The following is a 14,626-nucleotide window of genomic DNA, read 5'->3' as shown; positions in this document are numbered from 1 at the left end:
GACAAAGAGAAACTCCTGGACTTTTCTGCATGATCACCTTATTTATTTTTTATCTACTTTTTTATTTTATTTTATTTTTACTTCTCTTTTTAATCTACAGAGCAAACTGGAAAAAGAATTCCCCCTTGGGGATAAATAAAGTTTAATCTAATCTAATCTAATCTAATTGCACACTGAAGAAGGGCTCTGCCCGAAACGTTCATAGGCTAATAATGAAAGGAAAATCTGAAGAGTGCTGTCCTTCGCTTCATTCACGTATCTATGTTTTATGTGGGATTAAGGCCACAGTTAAGAATTGTGTTCATTTTCTTATTTAGTTGAAGTTTTGACTTTGCGTACCTGTTTGAAGGCTCCGGGCGGGAGACTCCTGCCGCTGGCCGCCCGGCTCATGGGGGCCACCACGGCGATGCGCATGGGAGCGGGCACCGACTGGCGCTTTTTAGCCGGGAGAATGGGGGCGCTGGAAACAACATCAAACAACAAATTAGTCTTCATAAGTTTCCATAAGGTGGACCAAAAAAGGTGGACATGTACTTTATAAAAATAGCTTCTTCGTCATAAAGGGTAAACAAAATGATCATGCATATAATCCAAAACAGCCATGCAAATCAAAGCTCATTCCATTCTCTGCCATACTGTCATGGTTTATGAAAGCAAGTTGCTATCCACCAGGGCAAAATGAATAGAACTACACCTGATACATTTTCATTTGGTCTCTTTTCTTAAGATCACAGCTTGTTTGAACCTTTCACCTTTTAACCCCTTTCCATCATGACAATAGACACAAATGACAAAGGGCATACTGTCTTAAGAATAAACTGATAGGAAGTCAACTAGTTGAAGCCACTTGCAAACAGACAGTGTATTTCAAAGGTCAAGTTTCTCAACCAAGACGGAAGTTAAAATACTGTTGCACTTAGCTGGCCAAATTTTCACCGTCTCTGAAACCACTTTTGCACTTCAGTGATGTGGAGAGATTGAAATCAGGTTCTCATTGGTATTTCTTTTTTTATTAATGACCATGGTGATCATTCCAGTGGTTGTATGGTCATAAGCCAGAAAGTCACTGAAAAGAGAACTGAATGAGCTTGCATCTGCATGTTATAAAATTGCAGTAGCTTCATGGAGATAAGGGGGATAACCTTTAAAAATAAGTTACAGTTTTGTCCACCCTATATTTTGCCGTTGCTCATTTATGATCGTATTCTACCAAAGTCTTCCACAAAAGGGTTAAGATGTTCACGCAGAGGATCACACACTTACATGCACACACTGTAAAACATACACCAACACACACAGAAGGAGAGTTATACCCCACACTGAACAGGTAGGAGGGAGGCCAAACACAAAGCTTCTTCAGGGGGGGAGGGGGCTAGTGGGGTAAGCAGCTTTCATTGATCAATCATGCATTGATCAATACATTTAATTTCTTCCATTTTAAAATTGGTTTTCACAGCTTCGACACTCTTCTTATGTTTCATCCACAACATGCGAGTTAAGTTCTCCTCCAATCAGGGAAGCGAATGGGAGACAAGGTATCGTGTGATGTCACGTCAGGTGGACAGTCACAAAATGCCCTCCCATTGGCTGACATACTTTTCCGTCTGAGGGGCTCTCCGTTGCCTAGCGACGCACAGCTGTGAGGCCATCTGCATTCTGGCCCTGCCAAGGTAGGTCAAGCCCAACACCCGAGAGACGGCAGAGGAAAAAAGGGGGGAAGAAGAAACGACGGAGAAGAGAAAGATAGACAGATACAGTGAATGAGAAGAAGTGGTGGAACACGGGAGAGTGGTAAAAGGAGGAGAGAAGAGGAGAAAAAAGGACAGTAGTGACACAGTGTATGTGATAGAAAAACCAAAGATGGAGATACCGCCCTACAATCCCAGGACACGCACGCACGCACGCACGCACGCACGCACGCACGGACACAGCAAGAAGGAGAGGGAGAACTACTTAAAAAGAAGTGGATGTCTGTGGGTTTCACATCTGCTTTTTTGTGCTCACAAATCAAATCTCTGTGAGACTCTGCCTCTCGTCTAGACCGCAAGGAAGAGGGGCTTCCGTTCAGTGTGTTTCAATGCATGTGTGCCTAAGTGTGTGTGTGTGTGTGTGTGTGTGTGTGTGTGTGTGTGTGTGTGTGTGTGTGTGTGTGTGTGTGTGTGTGTGTGTGTGTGTGTGTGTGTGTGTGTGTGTGTGTGTGTGTGTGTGTGTGTGTGTGTGTGTGTGTGTTCTTGACAAAAGAACTGCGACAGCAAAATACACATTTAAACAAAGCAGCATTTTCTTAGGCCTCAAAATAAAACATGGAAAGTCTAGCAGAGTGCGAATGGAAAAGCCGAGACGTTTACATTGAGATGGGAAACTTCATTCTCTCAGGGGAAAGAATTCGCAGATAGAGAGATTCTTTGAAATGAGGAAGCGACACACCGCGCGTGCGCGCACACACACGCACAGACGCACGCACAAACGCAAACACACACAAACATCTAACTAACCCGTGTTCTGCGGGTTTAGGTGCTTTCTCAAACAAACACACACACATACACACACACATATACAAACACATTTGTAACTAACTGACCTGTGTTCAGCAAGCTTAGGTGCTGGGAGAGGGGGCTTGGGCGGAGCCTCCATCTCTGACATGTCCGTCAGACTCTGGGAGGTGGAGGTGGAGGTGGTGGAGGAGGAGGAGGAGGGGGCAGGTGTGGTCTTGCCCAGTGCCATGTCCCTCTCTGGCAGCGCCACACTGCTCACACTGTGGCAAAAACACAGGAACACTGTTACTCACTCAGCCAGTATGTACGTGTGGGTGTGTGTGTGTGTGTGGGTCGGCAGTACATGTGTATGTGTGCGTGTGTGAGTGGGAGAGAGAGAGAGTGGATGTGTTCTTTCCATTTCAAAAATGGGGCAGGGGAAGAAACAGAGTGTAGAATTGAGGTTGTGTGTGTGTGTGTGTGTGTGTGTGTGTTTATTTTACTTCTCTGCTTTGGTCACTGGGGGTGCAGGTTTTGGCGATGTGGGTGAAGGCTGTTCCTGTTTCTCAATGGTGAGTTTTACAAGCTCCTGTTATGGACAGAGAGAGAGAGAGAGAGAGAGAGAGAGAGAGAGAGAGAGAGAGAGAGAGAGAGAGAGAGAGAGAGAGAGAGAGAGAGAGAGAGAGAGAGAGAGAGAGAGAGAGAGAAAAGAGAGAGAAAGAGAAAGAGAAAGAGAAAGAGAGAGAGAGAGATGACTCCAACATTAAAGAAAGCACATCGCATGCAAACCTTCCAAAAGGCAAACTGATTTCTAATCCAACAAACAGACAGACCAACCGACTGATGTAATGGCATGTAGAGATGCTGGAAAAACTAAAGTCCACAGGCCTAACTTGTGCACAAACCCTTCAAAAAGCAAAATTGTTTCCAACAAACGAACGGCCATGTATTTATTTATTTCTATATTCATTCATTCATTCATTCATGTGCTGTATTATTACGTGCAACTGTTAGCTTGGTTTATGTTACTGTCTCACTGTCTTAATATGCTGTGTGGATGGACAGGTAGAAAAAAAAAATCCCCTTTAGGGATTATTAAAATCTACTCACGTCAACAATAAACAGGTTTATACTACAGTCACCGCACGTGAATAAAAACACCAAACACCCTCTCCACTTCTCACTCAAACAGCCCCTCTCCTCTAGAAAGAAGAGATATCCTCCGCGCTCCTGCACTTCAAAATCTGGTGCGTAACGGCATGGGACAAGAACTAGTAATCGCAGGGAAAGACGGGAGTCACCGGAGCATCTTCAGAAGTGAAAGTTGAACTGTTTTATTGGGCAGGTGCCAAGACTCTCCTCTCTCACCTTCACGCCGTCCAGGACGGCTTTAATCACCGCGGTGACCGTCGCCACGGTCTCCTTGTCACTCAGGTCGATGCCCTTCAGCATGACGTCGTCCGACCAGCGCACCAGGTTGGCCAGGCTCTGATACACGCGGTTGTGGCACGACGACAGCGCAGAGCTGGAGGGAGGAGAGAAAGTGAGAAAGAGAGATTCAACAATCAGTTATTGCATCATATTCACTGATTCATAAGGACAAGCTGCTTCTGAGCAGGAGCAAACAGGCACACGCGCGTGCACAAACACACGCACACGCATACGCACAAACACAGGCACAGGCACACACACACACACGCACACACACAAACACGCACGCACGCACGCACGCACACACACAAACACGCACGCACGCACGCACGCAGACACGCAGACACGCACGCACATTTATCTTGTTGATACACACATGCACAGAAAACACATTTTGTAAGAACAAATGTCAAGACTGTTTGTCTATCTGAAAGTCGAGTGTACTGTTTAGATGGCATTCGCCAATAGAGCTCTCTTGAATTCAATTGAGAGGGAGGGGGAAGGGGAGAGTGAGAAAGACTGGGAAAGACAGACAGGAAAGATAGAGAGAGGAGAGGAGAGAGACAGAGAGAGAGAGAGAGAGAGAGAGAGAGAGAGAGAGAGAGAGAGAGAGAGAGAAAGAGCGAGAGAAAAAGAGAGTGAGAGTGATAGAGAGTGAGAGAGATAGAGAGAGAGAGAGAGCGCGCGAGAGAGAGATAGATAAAGAGAGAGAGAGAGAGAGAGAGAGAGAGAGAGAGAGAGAGAGAGAGAGAGAGAGAGAGAGAGAGAGAGAGAGAGAGACAGAGAGACAGAGAGACAGAGAGACAGAGAGAGCAGGATTAGTTCACATGCGACAACTAACTAGCAAACAAATTGATTTAGTCCACATCCAAAGGGTCCGCATGTTTGCCGGTGATGTCAGTTGTAGCCTAGGGGGCGCTGTGGTCTAACACATTGCCTACACGCCATCAGATGAGATCACCAACAGTACAGTAGTGCATCAAGAGCCTCTTTGGAAGCTGGTCCTTTACAGTTTCCGACTTTAAAAATATAATATATGTATGGGTGTGTTCAAGCCATTTCAACTACTTCAAGGATAGTTTATTGGTCAAATCCATAGAGACACTTTTGGAAAACATGTTGTGAAATGCATTGACTAGTGCAAAAAACGTGTGCATTTGAGGGAAGCTCAATGTACATACATGACAAAAGCTTTTGTGGATTTGTATATGCTTGTGTGAGTAGATGTGTTGTGTTGTTTGTGTGTATATCTCTAATGTGTGTTTGTGTGTGTGGTCTGAGATAGCCTGACTAAGAGGAGTACATGAGCCTCTCCACGAATGCGGGGAAAAGTCTCAGGCTTGCTCCGACAGGTCAGGACAACACCACACACACACACTCCAACATTCCAAAGGCACAGTCAGCCTCAGAGACCCAGCAACAGGATACGGGTTTGTGTGTGTGTGTGTGTGTGTGTGTGTGTGTGTGTGTGTGTGTGTGTGTGTGTGTGTGTGTGTGTGTGTGTGTGTGTGTGTGTGTGTGTGTGTGTGTGTGTGTGTGTGTGTGTGTCACACCAGGAACGGCATTATCAGCGACATCATCTGAAGTTTATCATTCTCTTCCCCCCGATGAGGTAAGCAAGAGAAAAAAAAGAAGGAAATACTGTGAGCATGAGTGTGAGTGTGAGTGTGAGTGTGAGTGAGTGTGCGTGTGCGTGTGCGTGTGCGTGTGTGCGTGTGCGTGTGCGTGTGTGTGTGTGTGTGTGTGTGTGTATTTGTGTGTGCGTGTGTGTGACAGGAGGCATCTTCCCCAAGCCCTAAGGTTTACATTCCTTCATTCTTCACAAAGAAAAAACACAATGTCTTGAGGACACACAAACACACACACACACACACACACTCCGTCTCCCTCACCTGTTGTGGGTGTCTCCCTGTACCAAGGGCAGGATGGCCTCCAATACTTTGCTGGCCGAGCCGGGGAGCATCTCCAGGACTTTGGCGTCCACCGCCATCTTGTCCACGATGGCCTTGAAGTAGCGCAGAGCAGACACCACGTCCTTCTCCTGCTCCTCCAGACGAGACACCTTCTGCTCAACACCAAACACACACACACATACACACACACACACGGATGAACAGACAGACAGACAGACAGACAGACAGACAAACACATACCGGTATTAACAGACACACACGGATGGACAGGCACACAAAGACACACACACACACACACACACACACACACACACACACACACACACACACACACACAGGGACAGGCACACAAACACACACACAGGGACAGGCACACAAACACATACACACGGACAGGCACACAGAAAAACACACACGGACAGGCACACACACACGCGCGCACACACACAGGCACACACACAGGCACACACAGGCACACACACAGGCACACACAGGCACACACAGGCACACACACAGGCACACACACAGGCACACACACAGGCACACACACACACACACACACACACACACACACACACACACACACACACACACACACACACACATACAAAGCAGAGCATCACAGGACATCTTGGAGCTGATGAACTCTGAGCAGAACTAAACTCTTTGGATAACATGACCTGGATAAGAAGGACTCTCCACTGGCAACTCCAGCAAAACCTCTAGAGTACTACATGTAGATTAGTCTACAAGCTGCATACATCAAATGTATTGACGTCATGGGTATCTCTAGTCTCACAACATATAATCAAGCATGTTGGCAGGCAGACACATACAGATACACACTCAGACATTCAAACATCCATTAGTATGGACTCTAACCACGCTCTTCAGTCCGTGAAATTACATTATGGCACTTAAATCACTTTCATCCACTAGTTCGCTATATAAACCACTTGAGTTCCCACAACGTTTTTCATTACAACCACTCCAGCACTGAATCATCGGCAGACTTTAACATCCCTTTCCCTCTAAACTGATTGAGCTCGTACAGTAACACCACCATTACCAGCTCAACTATTAGGCGTAGAGCTTGTCTGAACATCAACTAAATTACACGGTCGAGAGCTGAGGCAGAGATGGAACACTTTAGCTAAACTGTCTGATGGATGCCCCGTGAGGGTTCAGAGTCCCAGATAAAAGCGAAGGGAGCAGCGGTGGAGCAGATCAGATCTTTTAATTAACGCTAACCGAAGGCACACGCATCAGCCATGGAAGGAAATGCATCCCCATACCAAGAAGAAAACAAATGAAACTTACAAAACGATTCATATAATAGCTTATATTTTTATATGGTGATAAGCACACAATATAAGATGCCAATTTATCATTTTCCTCATGCGAGTAAAACCCACATACCACCTACAGTGGTTAAATGTTTCCGTGGCATGTAAGCCTATTTAAGCATTATCTCTCATATATTTTTCATATGAATTTGAGCCCACTGGAGAAAGATTGTGGCATGATTCCGCTCACAGCAGCGCAGCAGGGGAGTCTAAATGCCCGTGATGCAGACACCATGTGGGTGAGTATAATAACCAGAGATATAATCAGATACAATACATCAGGGGTCCTGACCCCAACCTTTCTGGGTCTGAGGGCTACCAAGGGCTACCTGAGGGCTACTGAGGGCTAACCGAGGGCTGCTTTTGTTCAAAATCCTCTACTGATGTCTCATCATTCTCAAATCCCGCTATTATTAGGGGCCAAGCAGCGAAGCTGGCGAAGGCCCCTCTAGAGTTAGTAGGTTTTCTGCTTATTATTATTATTATATAGGCACCTTTCTTCTCCTTAGCAAGTCTATGGCAGCCCATAGAACCGTAGGTAGGAAAATGCTGTAAATTGGCACACACATTAGGGACAGTCTCAGCATTACCCACAGTGATTTATAGGTCCCCAGTCCCAACACTCTAGCGCCACCAGCAGGTCAAAGTTGCAGGTACATTTCTGCTTGTAACTTTTGAACCGCTGGGCCAATTGTCATAAACTCGGTATCCCTGGAATCCTTGGGCCAAGACGAATTCAACGCACTCTATGACGTCATTTTCCGCCAGTATAATTTTCCCGCCATTTTGAATTTTGTAAAATTCAATAAAAATGCTATTTTTCCTGCAATTGTTGACCAATTCGCCCGAAACTTGGTATATAATATCTCTGGACTGAGCTACACATGGGGTCTCAAGGAATATTAGATATCTTTTATCGTTTTGCCGTGACAGCCAATCAAAATGGTCGTAAAAGTGGTGAAACAGGAAGTGAGGTCATATCTCAGCAACCGTTTGTTGAATTAGGTTGGGATTTTGTACACACATAGTAGTCCATCCCATGACCTACTACAAAAAAAATCAGAACCCCATATCAAACTCTGTAGCGCCACCAGCAGGTCAACATTTTAGCTACATTTTTGCCTGTAGCTTTTAAACCATATGCACGATGTAAAATATATTATTATCACTAGAATCCTTGGGCCAAGTCGAATTCAACGCACTATATGAAGTTATGTCAACGCAGAAGGGAAATGCCGCCATTTTGAATTTTGTAAAATTCACTGTAAGTCTATGGTAGCCCATAGAACCATACATAGAAAAATGCTGTAAATTGGCACACATATTTGAGGCAGCATCAACATTACCCACAGCGAGTTATAGGTCCCCAGCCCCAATACTTTAGCGCCACCAGCAGGTGAAAGTCGCAGGTACATTTCTGCTTGTAACTTTTGAATCGCTGGGCCAATTGTCATAAACCTGGTATCCCTGGAATCCTTGGGCCAAGACGAATCCAACGCACCCTATAACGTCATTTTCTGCCTCATAGTTTTCCCGCCATCTTGAATTTTGTAAAATTCAATAAAAATGCAATTTTTTCCCCAATTTTTGACCAATTCGCCCGAAATTCGGTATATAGTATCTCTGGACTGAGCTACACATGGGGTCTCAAGGAATATTGGATATCTTTTATCGTTTAGCCGTGACAGTCAAACAAAATTGTCGTAAAAGTGGCGAAACAGGAAGTGAGGTCATATCTCAGCAACCGTTTGTCAGATTCTTTTAGCTATTTTTTGCACACACTAGTCAATCCCATGACCTCCCACTAAAAAAAAAGATTCCCAGCTCAAACTCTCTAGCCCCACCAACAGGTAACAGGAAGTGAGCTCATATCTCGGCAGCTCTTCAACGGATTCAAACTAAACTTGGTTTATGTGATCACACTCCCCTCCAAGGAATGCACACCAACATTGGCGAGATTTGGGCCAAAGGGGGCGCTGCAGTTCCTTCTGTTGCCGTGGCGAATTTAGCAAGTTTACTGCTTGGCCCCGCATTGCTGCTTGCAGCTATTATTGAATTATAACTTGCTTATAGGTTATAAATAATAAATAATCTAATATTTAAATTAAGAAAAGCATTAACTGTGACTAAAATCTGGTAGTCGTCACTGTTCATTAACATCCTTGGTGGACACCTCAGAAGCTCCTGGAGGGCTACCTGGCACCTGGTTGGTGACACCTGCAATACATCAATCAATTATTTTGTTGACTCTGTGGTCTTATAGCTGTCTGTAGTAAGATTACCCCATGGAGAGAAATATCCTCATGTTACGCATGTCTGTATGTATGTGATGTATGCATGTATCATGTATATAGGTCTGTCTGTACCTGTACCTGTGTCTGTGAGTGTGGGTTACTGTGCGGTCAGGCTCCATGTTTTGTTTATCCGATGGTGCTCTATGCTCCACATGCATGGTATTAATGTGCAATAGTCCTGTGATGTTACATGCATGTCTGGTCCTTCCTTTAAAAAGCTCTTGTTCATGCAAAATGAATTTCAGTGAAAACTGACAATGAAGTGTTATCGAATCGTATCGTATTGTATGTATAAAGATGGTGTTACAGTCAGAGAGAGCTCGAGAGACACACACATTACACTTTCAAAAATGAAAAGAAACCATTTAACCACCAGAGTGTGTGAAATCTAAGAGAATCTAGGATCTTTTTTTAAGAGACCAAACTAGTAATGAGAATCAAGGAACTTTGTTTTAACTAAGAGACTAAGCAAGCCATGAGAATATAGGAACTTTGTTTTAACTAAGAGACCAAGCAAGCCATGAGAATCTAGGAACTTTGTTTAAACTTAGAGACCAAACTAGCCATGAGATGGTCAGACCCATAGTCAGTGAAGAAGACTCATTCACACAGGTCATGTTATCCAAAGGATTTAGCTGGAAGAATCTGGAGGGTTTTTTACTAGGGGAAAGCTGAACTTGGACTGGATTGGAATGATAGTAGGGATTAACTGGGCTTCAGACCAGTTGCTTCAACCCTTTGGAAAGTCAGCAGGAGAAATCTCCAGGCTGATGGATAGACAGGCAGAGAGAGACCAAGGAGACCAGGCTGACCTTGTTGACGGGCTTCTCAGGGGCAGGCGCCGGGGGCTCTGGGGAGGGAGGCTTGCCCTTGGTGGAGGGCGTCCTCTTGATCTTGGGCGTGTGGAACTTGTCCATGAGCTTCATGGTGGACATCTTGAGGGAGTTGAGGTGAGACCGAGGCCCCTCTGTAAAGCAATCGGAGGAAGGAGAAGGAGAGGAGTCATTATTCACCAAGTCGAACATTGCGTGGACGTGAGCATCGACATTTTAACATAGAGGAAAACTTTCAGCTAGAACAGGTTCTACATAGCAGACACGTGATTGTGACGACATTGACTTCGTCAATATTAGCTTTCATTACACTTATGTGCTGTTATATCCACAGAAACTATGATGATATAAAGATGTGATCAGAGAAAACAAGCAACAAAGCAAGAACTCTGGGTAGCAGGACAGAGCTGGTTAGTTGTGACAGAAGGTAAGTAGGCCTACACTCAAAATTCTGGGGCAGAACACACTGTACACACGGTTTACTTGTGTACTTGGAAATTACGCTGAGTGGTGTGTCTTAACGGGTGATCAGTCATATTACGTAAGGTCTGTAGATGTTTGCAGGGCATTTTTCCCCATTCATCACTCCTGGTTGAACTGTACGCCACTTTGATTAACAAAGACATAATCGCCTGATAGATCAAGAGTCATCTCTCAAACGTGGTCATGCGATGCACTGTCAAAGACTAGCCCAGAGTGAATACAGCCTATATGCCATATGACACGCACACATAGAGCCATTATGACGCCTCAGTGTCTTGGGTGAGTCCTGCACCCCTATAGGCCTAGAGCTGTAATGAGTACTCTCTCTGTCACGCCACTCAGATGGTTAAAAGGAATGTTTTCACCGATGGAAACTTCTGGAATGGTTTCCTCTAAAGGCTCTTCCAAAAAACCTCTCTTCTTACTGTCTGTCTGAAGGCAAAAAAAAATCGTCTGGTTTTGCATGTCAACATTTTCCATACTGTGCGCATGATTCCCACATACTGCTCACATTCAACTCAACAACATAAATCTGAAACAAGATCAAGTCCTGCATGCAAGGCCGAATCTCATTTCTAAAAGCAGAGAAAGAGAGAGAGAGAGAGACAGAGAGACAGAGAGAGAGAGAGAGAGAGAGAGAGAGAGAGAGAGAGAGAGAGAGACGAGAGCAAGCTCATAGCGGCAAATCAGAACACCTTTCAAAAGACAGATTAAGTTTTGTTACCTAACCACTCTGGCAGAAATACAAATCTGTACACATCATCATCTGAAAGCTGTCCTCAAATACACCTGTGATGATGATTTAGTTGTTTAGATAGCAAAATGCTTTGTGCAGAAGACTGCAAGCACTGCAATTTCACAGACGTTATGTGTATTTTGAGGTCAGAATCATGGGATTGGATTTCGGATCTTTGATCTGCAACCTCTGCTTATGCAATTTCAAATACCTTGTATTGTATGTCTAGTGCACGTGAAGATTTGACAACTAAAGGTCATTCTTTCAATCATTCTGTGATGGAGTGACCATCACTAGGGTTGTGGGTAGGGCTGCTCGATATTGGAAAAAATCAATATCACGATATTTTCTGCAAATATTGAGATCACGATATTTTAAGCGATTCCCAAAATTCCCAAGCCTCGCCACTATTATCGTAGTGGAGTAGCACGCATAATGGCTCTCTAGTTTCTAGTGCTTTCTAGTAGCATAATATCTAGTAAGTCTGTGTGAATGTAGACTTGAGGAGAGCGCGAGACTCGAGAGGCGTCTATTTTTCTCGACATAAAGCTAGTTCTGATGTACCACCCCTGCGTTTTGCTTAATCCCTTGGCTGCCATACTGCACCGTAGCGTTGCAAATGACAAATGACAAAATATCACGATATATGAATTTTGATATTGATATCACGATATATGATGAATATTGATATCGCGATATAAATACGATATATTGCACAGCCCTAGTTGTGGGTGTGTTCTGACTGTCTCTTTGGTGTAGCGGTCAGAGCAGCAGTTTACTACCCGCAGAAGGTATGGGTTCAAGTCCCGGCTGTGCAATTCTACTCCTCTTTGCTACACATTCATTCATTCATTCATTCATTCATTCATTCATTCATTCATTCATGTCACTCTATCCAAAAGCGTCATGTCACGTTATAGTAATGTCACGTTATAGTAATGTCATGTTATAGTAATGTTGTGTCATTGCCGTGGCTGAGGGTGAGCCCAATGTACTCTCAAGCTTCACAACAGTTGTTCCTCTGAAACACCCAGAATATCAGCAAATAGAGGAATGAAGCGATGAGAATTTTGTGCTCTGAGGAGATATCTGGCACGATCTCTCTTTAGCTCTCTCTCTCTTTGTGCTTCTCAGCTCACTGCCATCAGATGTTGTCAGTACATGGTTCCTCCTGAAAAGAATATGTGTGAGGGAAAGCCTGTTTCTGAGAAAGAGAGACGGTGACAGAGAGAGATGCATGTGACTGATAGAACATTCCTTATTATTAACCACTTAATCCTCAGTAGAATTCTATAGAATTTTAGCATGTTTGCACTGCGCCGACTCCAGGAGTTACTATTCCTCCTCACTTTGTCCTAAACTAACATGCTTGGTCTTTTTAGAAAGCTGAGACTCTGTGCAATGTCACTAAATAGTCAGAATAGCTATCTTATTTACTGTCAAAATAACACATAGACGTAAACTTTTTTTTTTTCTTCCACGCACAAAAAAACATATGTAAACAAATGTGAATGTAATCCACTGTTACAGTTATTATCCCTTGGAAACACAACTGAACACTTGCACCAGGTCTTAGGAAGCAATGTGTAAAATTTGGCTTTGTCAGCATGAAGGACACTCTTTCTGCAATGTTTTATGTAGAGAGATGTCCAGGCGTTTTGCTCAGTTCCATTTAGAATCTTCAAGAATAACGCCCACACACGCACGTAGTTTTGTTTACATTTAGACCGGAAATGCTGAAAATGCTAAAGTTGCAAGTTGACACGACCGTAATGAAATGTCTGGTCGCTGGTCTGTAAATTGATTTCAATTCTGACAACCATCGAGTGTTCATGACAAATAAATGCACACACAAAAGTGTGGTATATGACATATATCTTTATTAGGATGGCTCCGCATCAAAAAGTTTGCTCGTATGCAAGCGTTTGACAAGCTAACCGGATGTCGGATTGAAAAGTGAATGGGCAACAATAAGAGTTGCTGGATTGAAATAGCATAGCATCGACATGTTGAAATGCTTTTGGAAATTGCCGACATATGTGCTGAATCTTTTCCATGTTCACCACAGTCGAGTGTTCCTTATTCCTGAAAGAGGCGCAGCCAGACCAAATTATAGTGTAGCATTCATTGGGTGGCTCATAAATCAAGACGTATTGGTCGTATTTACATACTGGTTAGCATTATGCAACCGGAAATATCTTAGGGACTCATTGCCGGTCGTGAATCTGCCGACAATAAGCAATCAAAACAACAATACGGGATTTGCTACAGATAAACTCCGCAACGCGCTGGCTTTGCCCACGGCGTTTGCTTTGTATGAGGCGTTGTATATACTTGTAAAATGTTTTTTGAATAAAATAGTGTTTATATTTTATTTCTTTGGACTCTTGTGAACATTTTGAGACCCAACAAACAGCGTGAACTCATTGATAAGGGTACACACAATGGCGATGTTGATGAAGCTCAACAAGGGAAAAGGGATATGCCGGAGGTATTTTGACCAGCATCAGACAGGATAATTTAGATAATATAGAAAATACTATATATTGATTCTGTGGATGATTTATTTGTGCAGTTTCGTGAAAAATCAAGCTTTTAAATGAGGTGTAAATATGACAGTTATTTAATTCGAAAACAATATGGTTTTATTTAGCATGATTAAGAGGGAGATGAGTGTGATAGAATCTCAACCCGCCCGCGGGTTTTGACAGTTAACTGGTTAATGTGCCAATTTACACTTCCTCTGTTAGAACCGAAACCATCTCTACACACACACACACGCCTACACGCAGGCACACACACACACACACACACACGTTCAAACACACACACATTCACACACATTTTCACACACACACGTACATTCACGCGCGCGCACGCACGCGCACACACACACACACACACACACACACACACACACACACACACACACACACACACACACACACACACACACACACACACACACACACACACACACATACACGCACACGCACTCATGTGCACACACACACACAGTACAGCGAGCTTGCTGTGGTTCACTGCTATTATACCCAGGAATTAGGAAGGAATGCCACCTTGCAAAAGAGGTATTTCTGATGGCACTGGCAGCATGG

General features: G+C 44.0%; 1 protein-coding gene across 2 annotated transcripts in view; it reads right to left on the bottom strand.

Moving 5' to 3' along the window:
* rapgef1b (Rap guanine nucleotide exchange factor (GEF) 1b) overlaps positions 1-14,626 on the bottom strand; it is a 54,993-nt gene that overhangs the window by 21,366 nt on the left and 19,001 nt on the right. The window contains exons 2-8 of one of the 2 annotated variants that reach the window (XM_063210856.1): positions 10,271-10,425; positions 5,798-5,970; positions 3,843-3,999; positions 2,978-3,063; positions 2,582-2,755; positions 1,597-1,662; positions 340-460 (exon numbers count right to left, since the gene is read on the bottom strand). In XM_063210856.1, coding sequence (XP_063066926.1) covers positions 340-460; positions 1,597-1,662; positions 2,582-2,755; positions 2,978-3,063; positions 3,843-3,999; positions 5,798-5,970; positions 10,271-10,425 — 932 coding nt within the window. The remainder of the gene's footprint in view (positions 1-339; positions 461-1,596; positions 1,663-2,581; positions 2,756-2,977; positions 3,064-3,842; positions 4,000-5,797; positions 5,971-10,270; positions 10,426-14,626) is intronic. The other variant, XM_063210857.1, reaches the window with a different exon arrangement.

This window comes from Engraulis encrasicolus, chromosome 11 (assembly GCF_034702125.1).
Source record: "Engraulis encrasicolus isolate BLACKSEA-1 chromosome 11, IST_EnEncr_1.0, whole genome shotgun sequence".
NCBI classification, from domain to species: domain Eukaryota; kingdom Metazoa; phylum Chordata; class Actinopteri; order Clupeiformes; family Engraulidae; genus Engraulis; species Engraulis encrasicolus.
The sequence above is the reverse complement of the archived record's forward strand: the minus strand, read 5'-3'. Positions and strand labels throughout refer to the sequence as shown.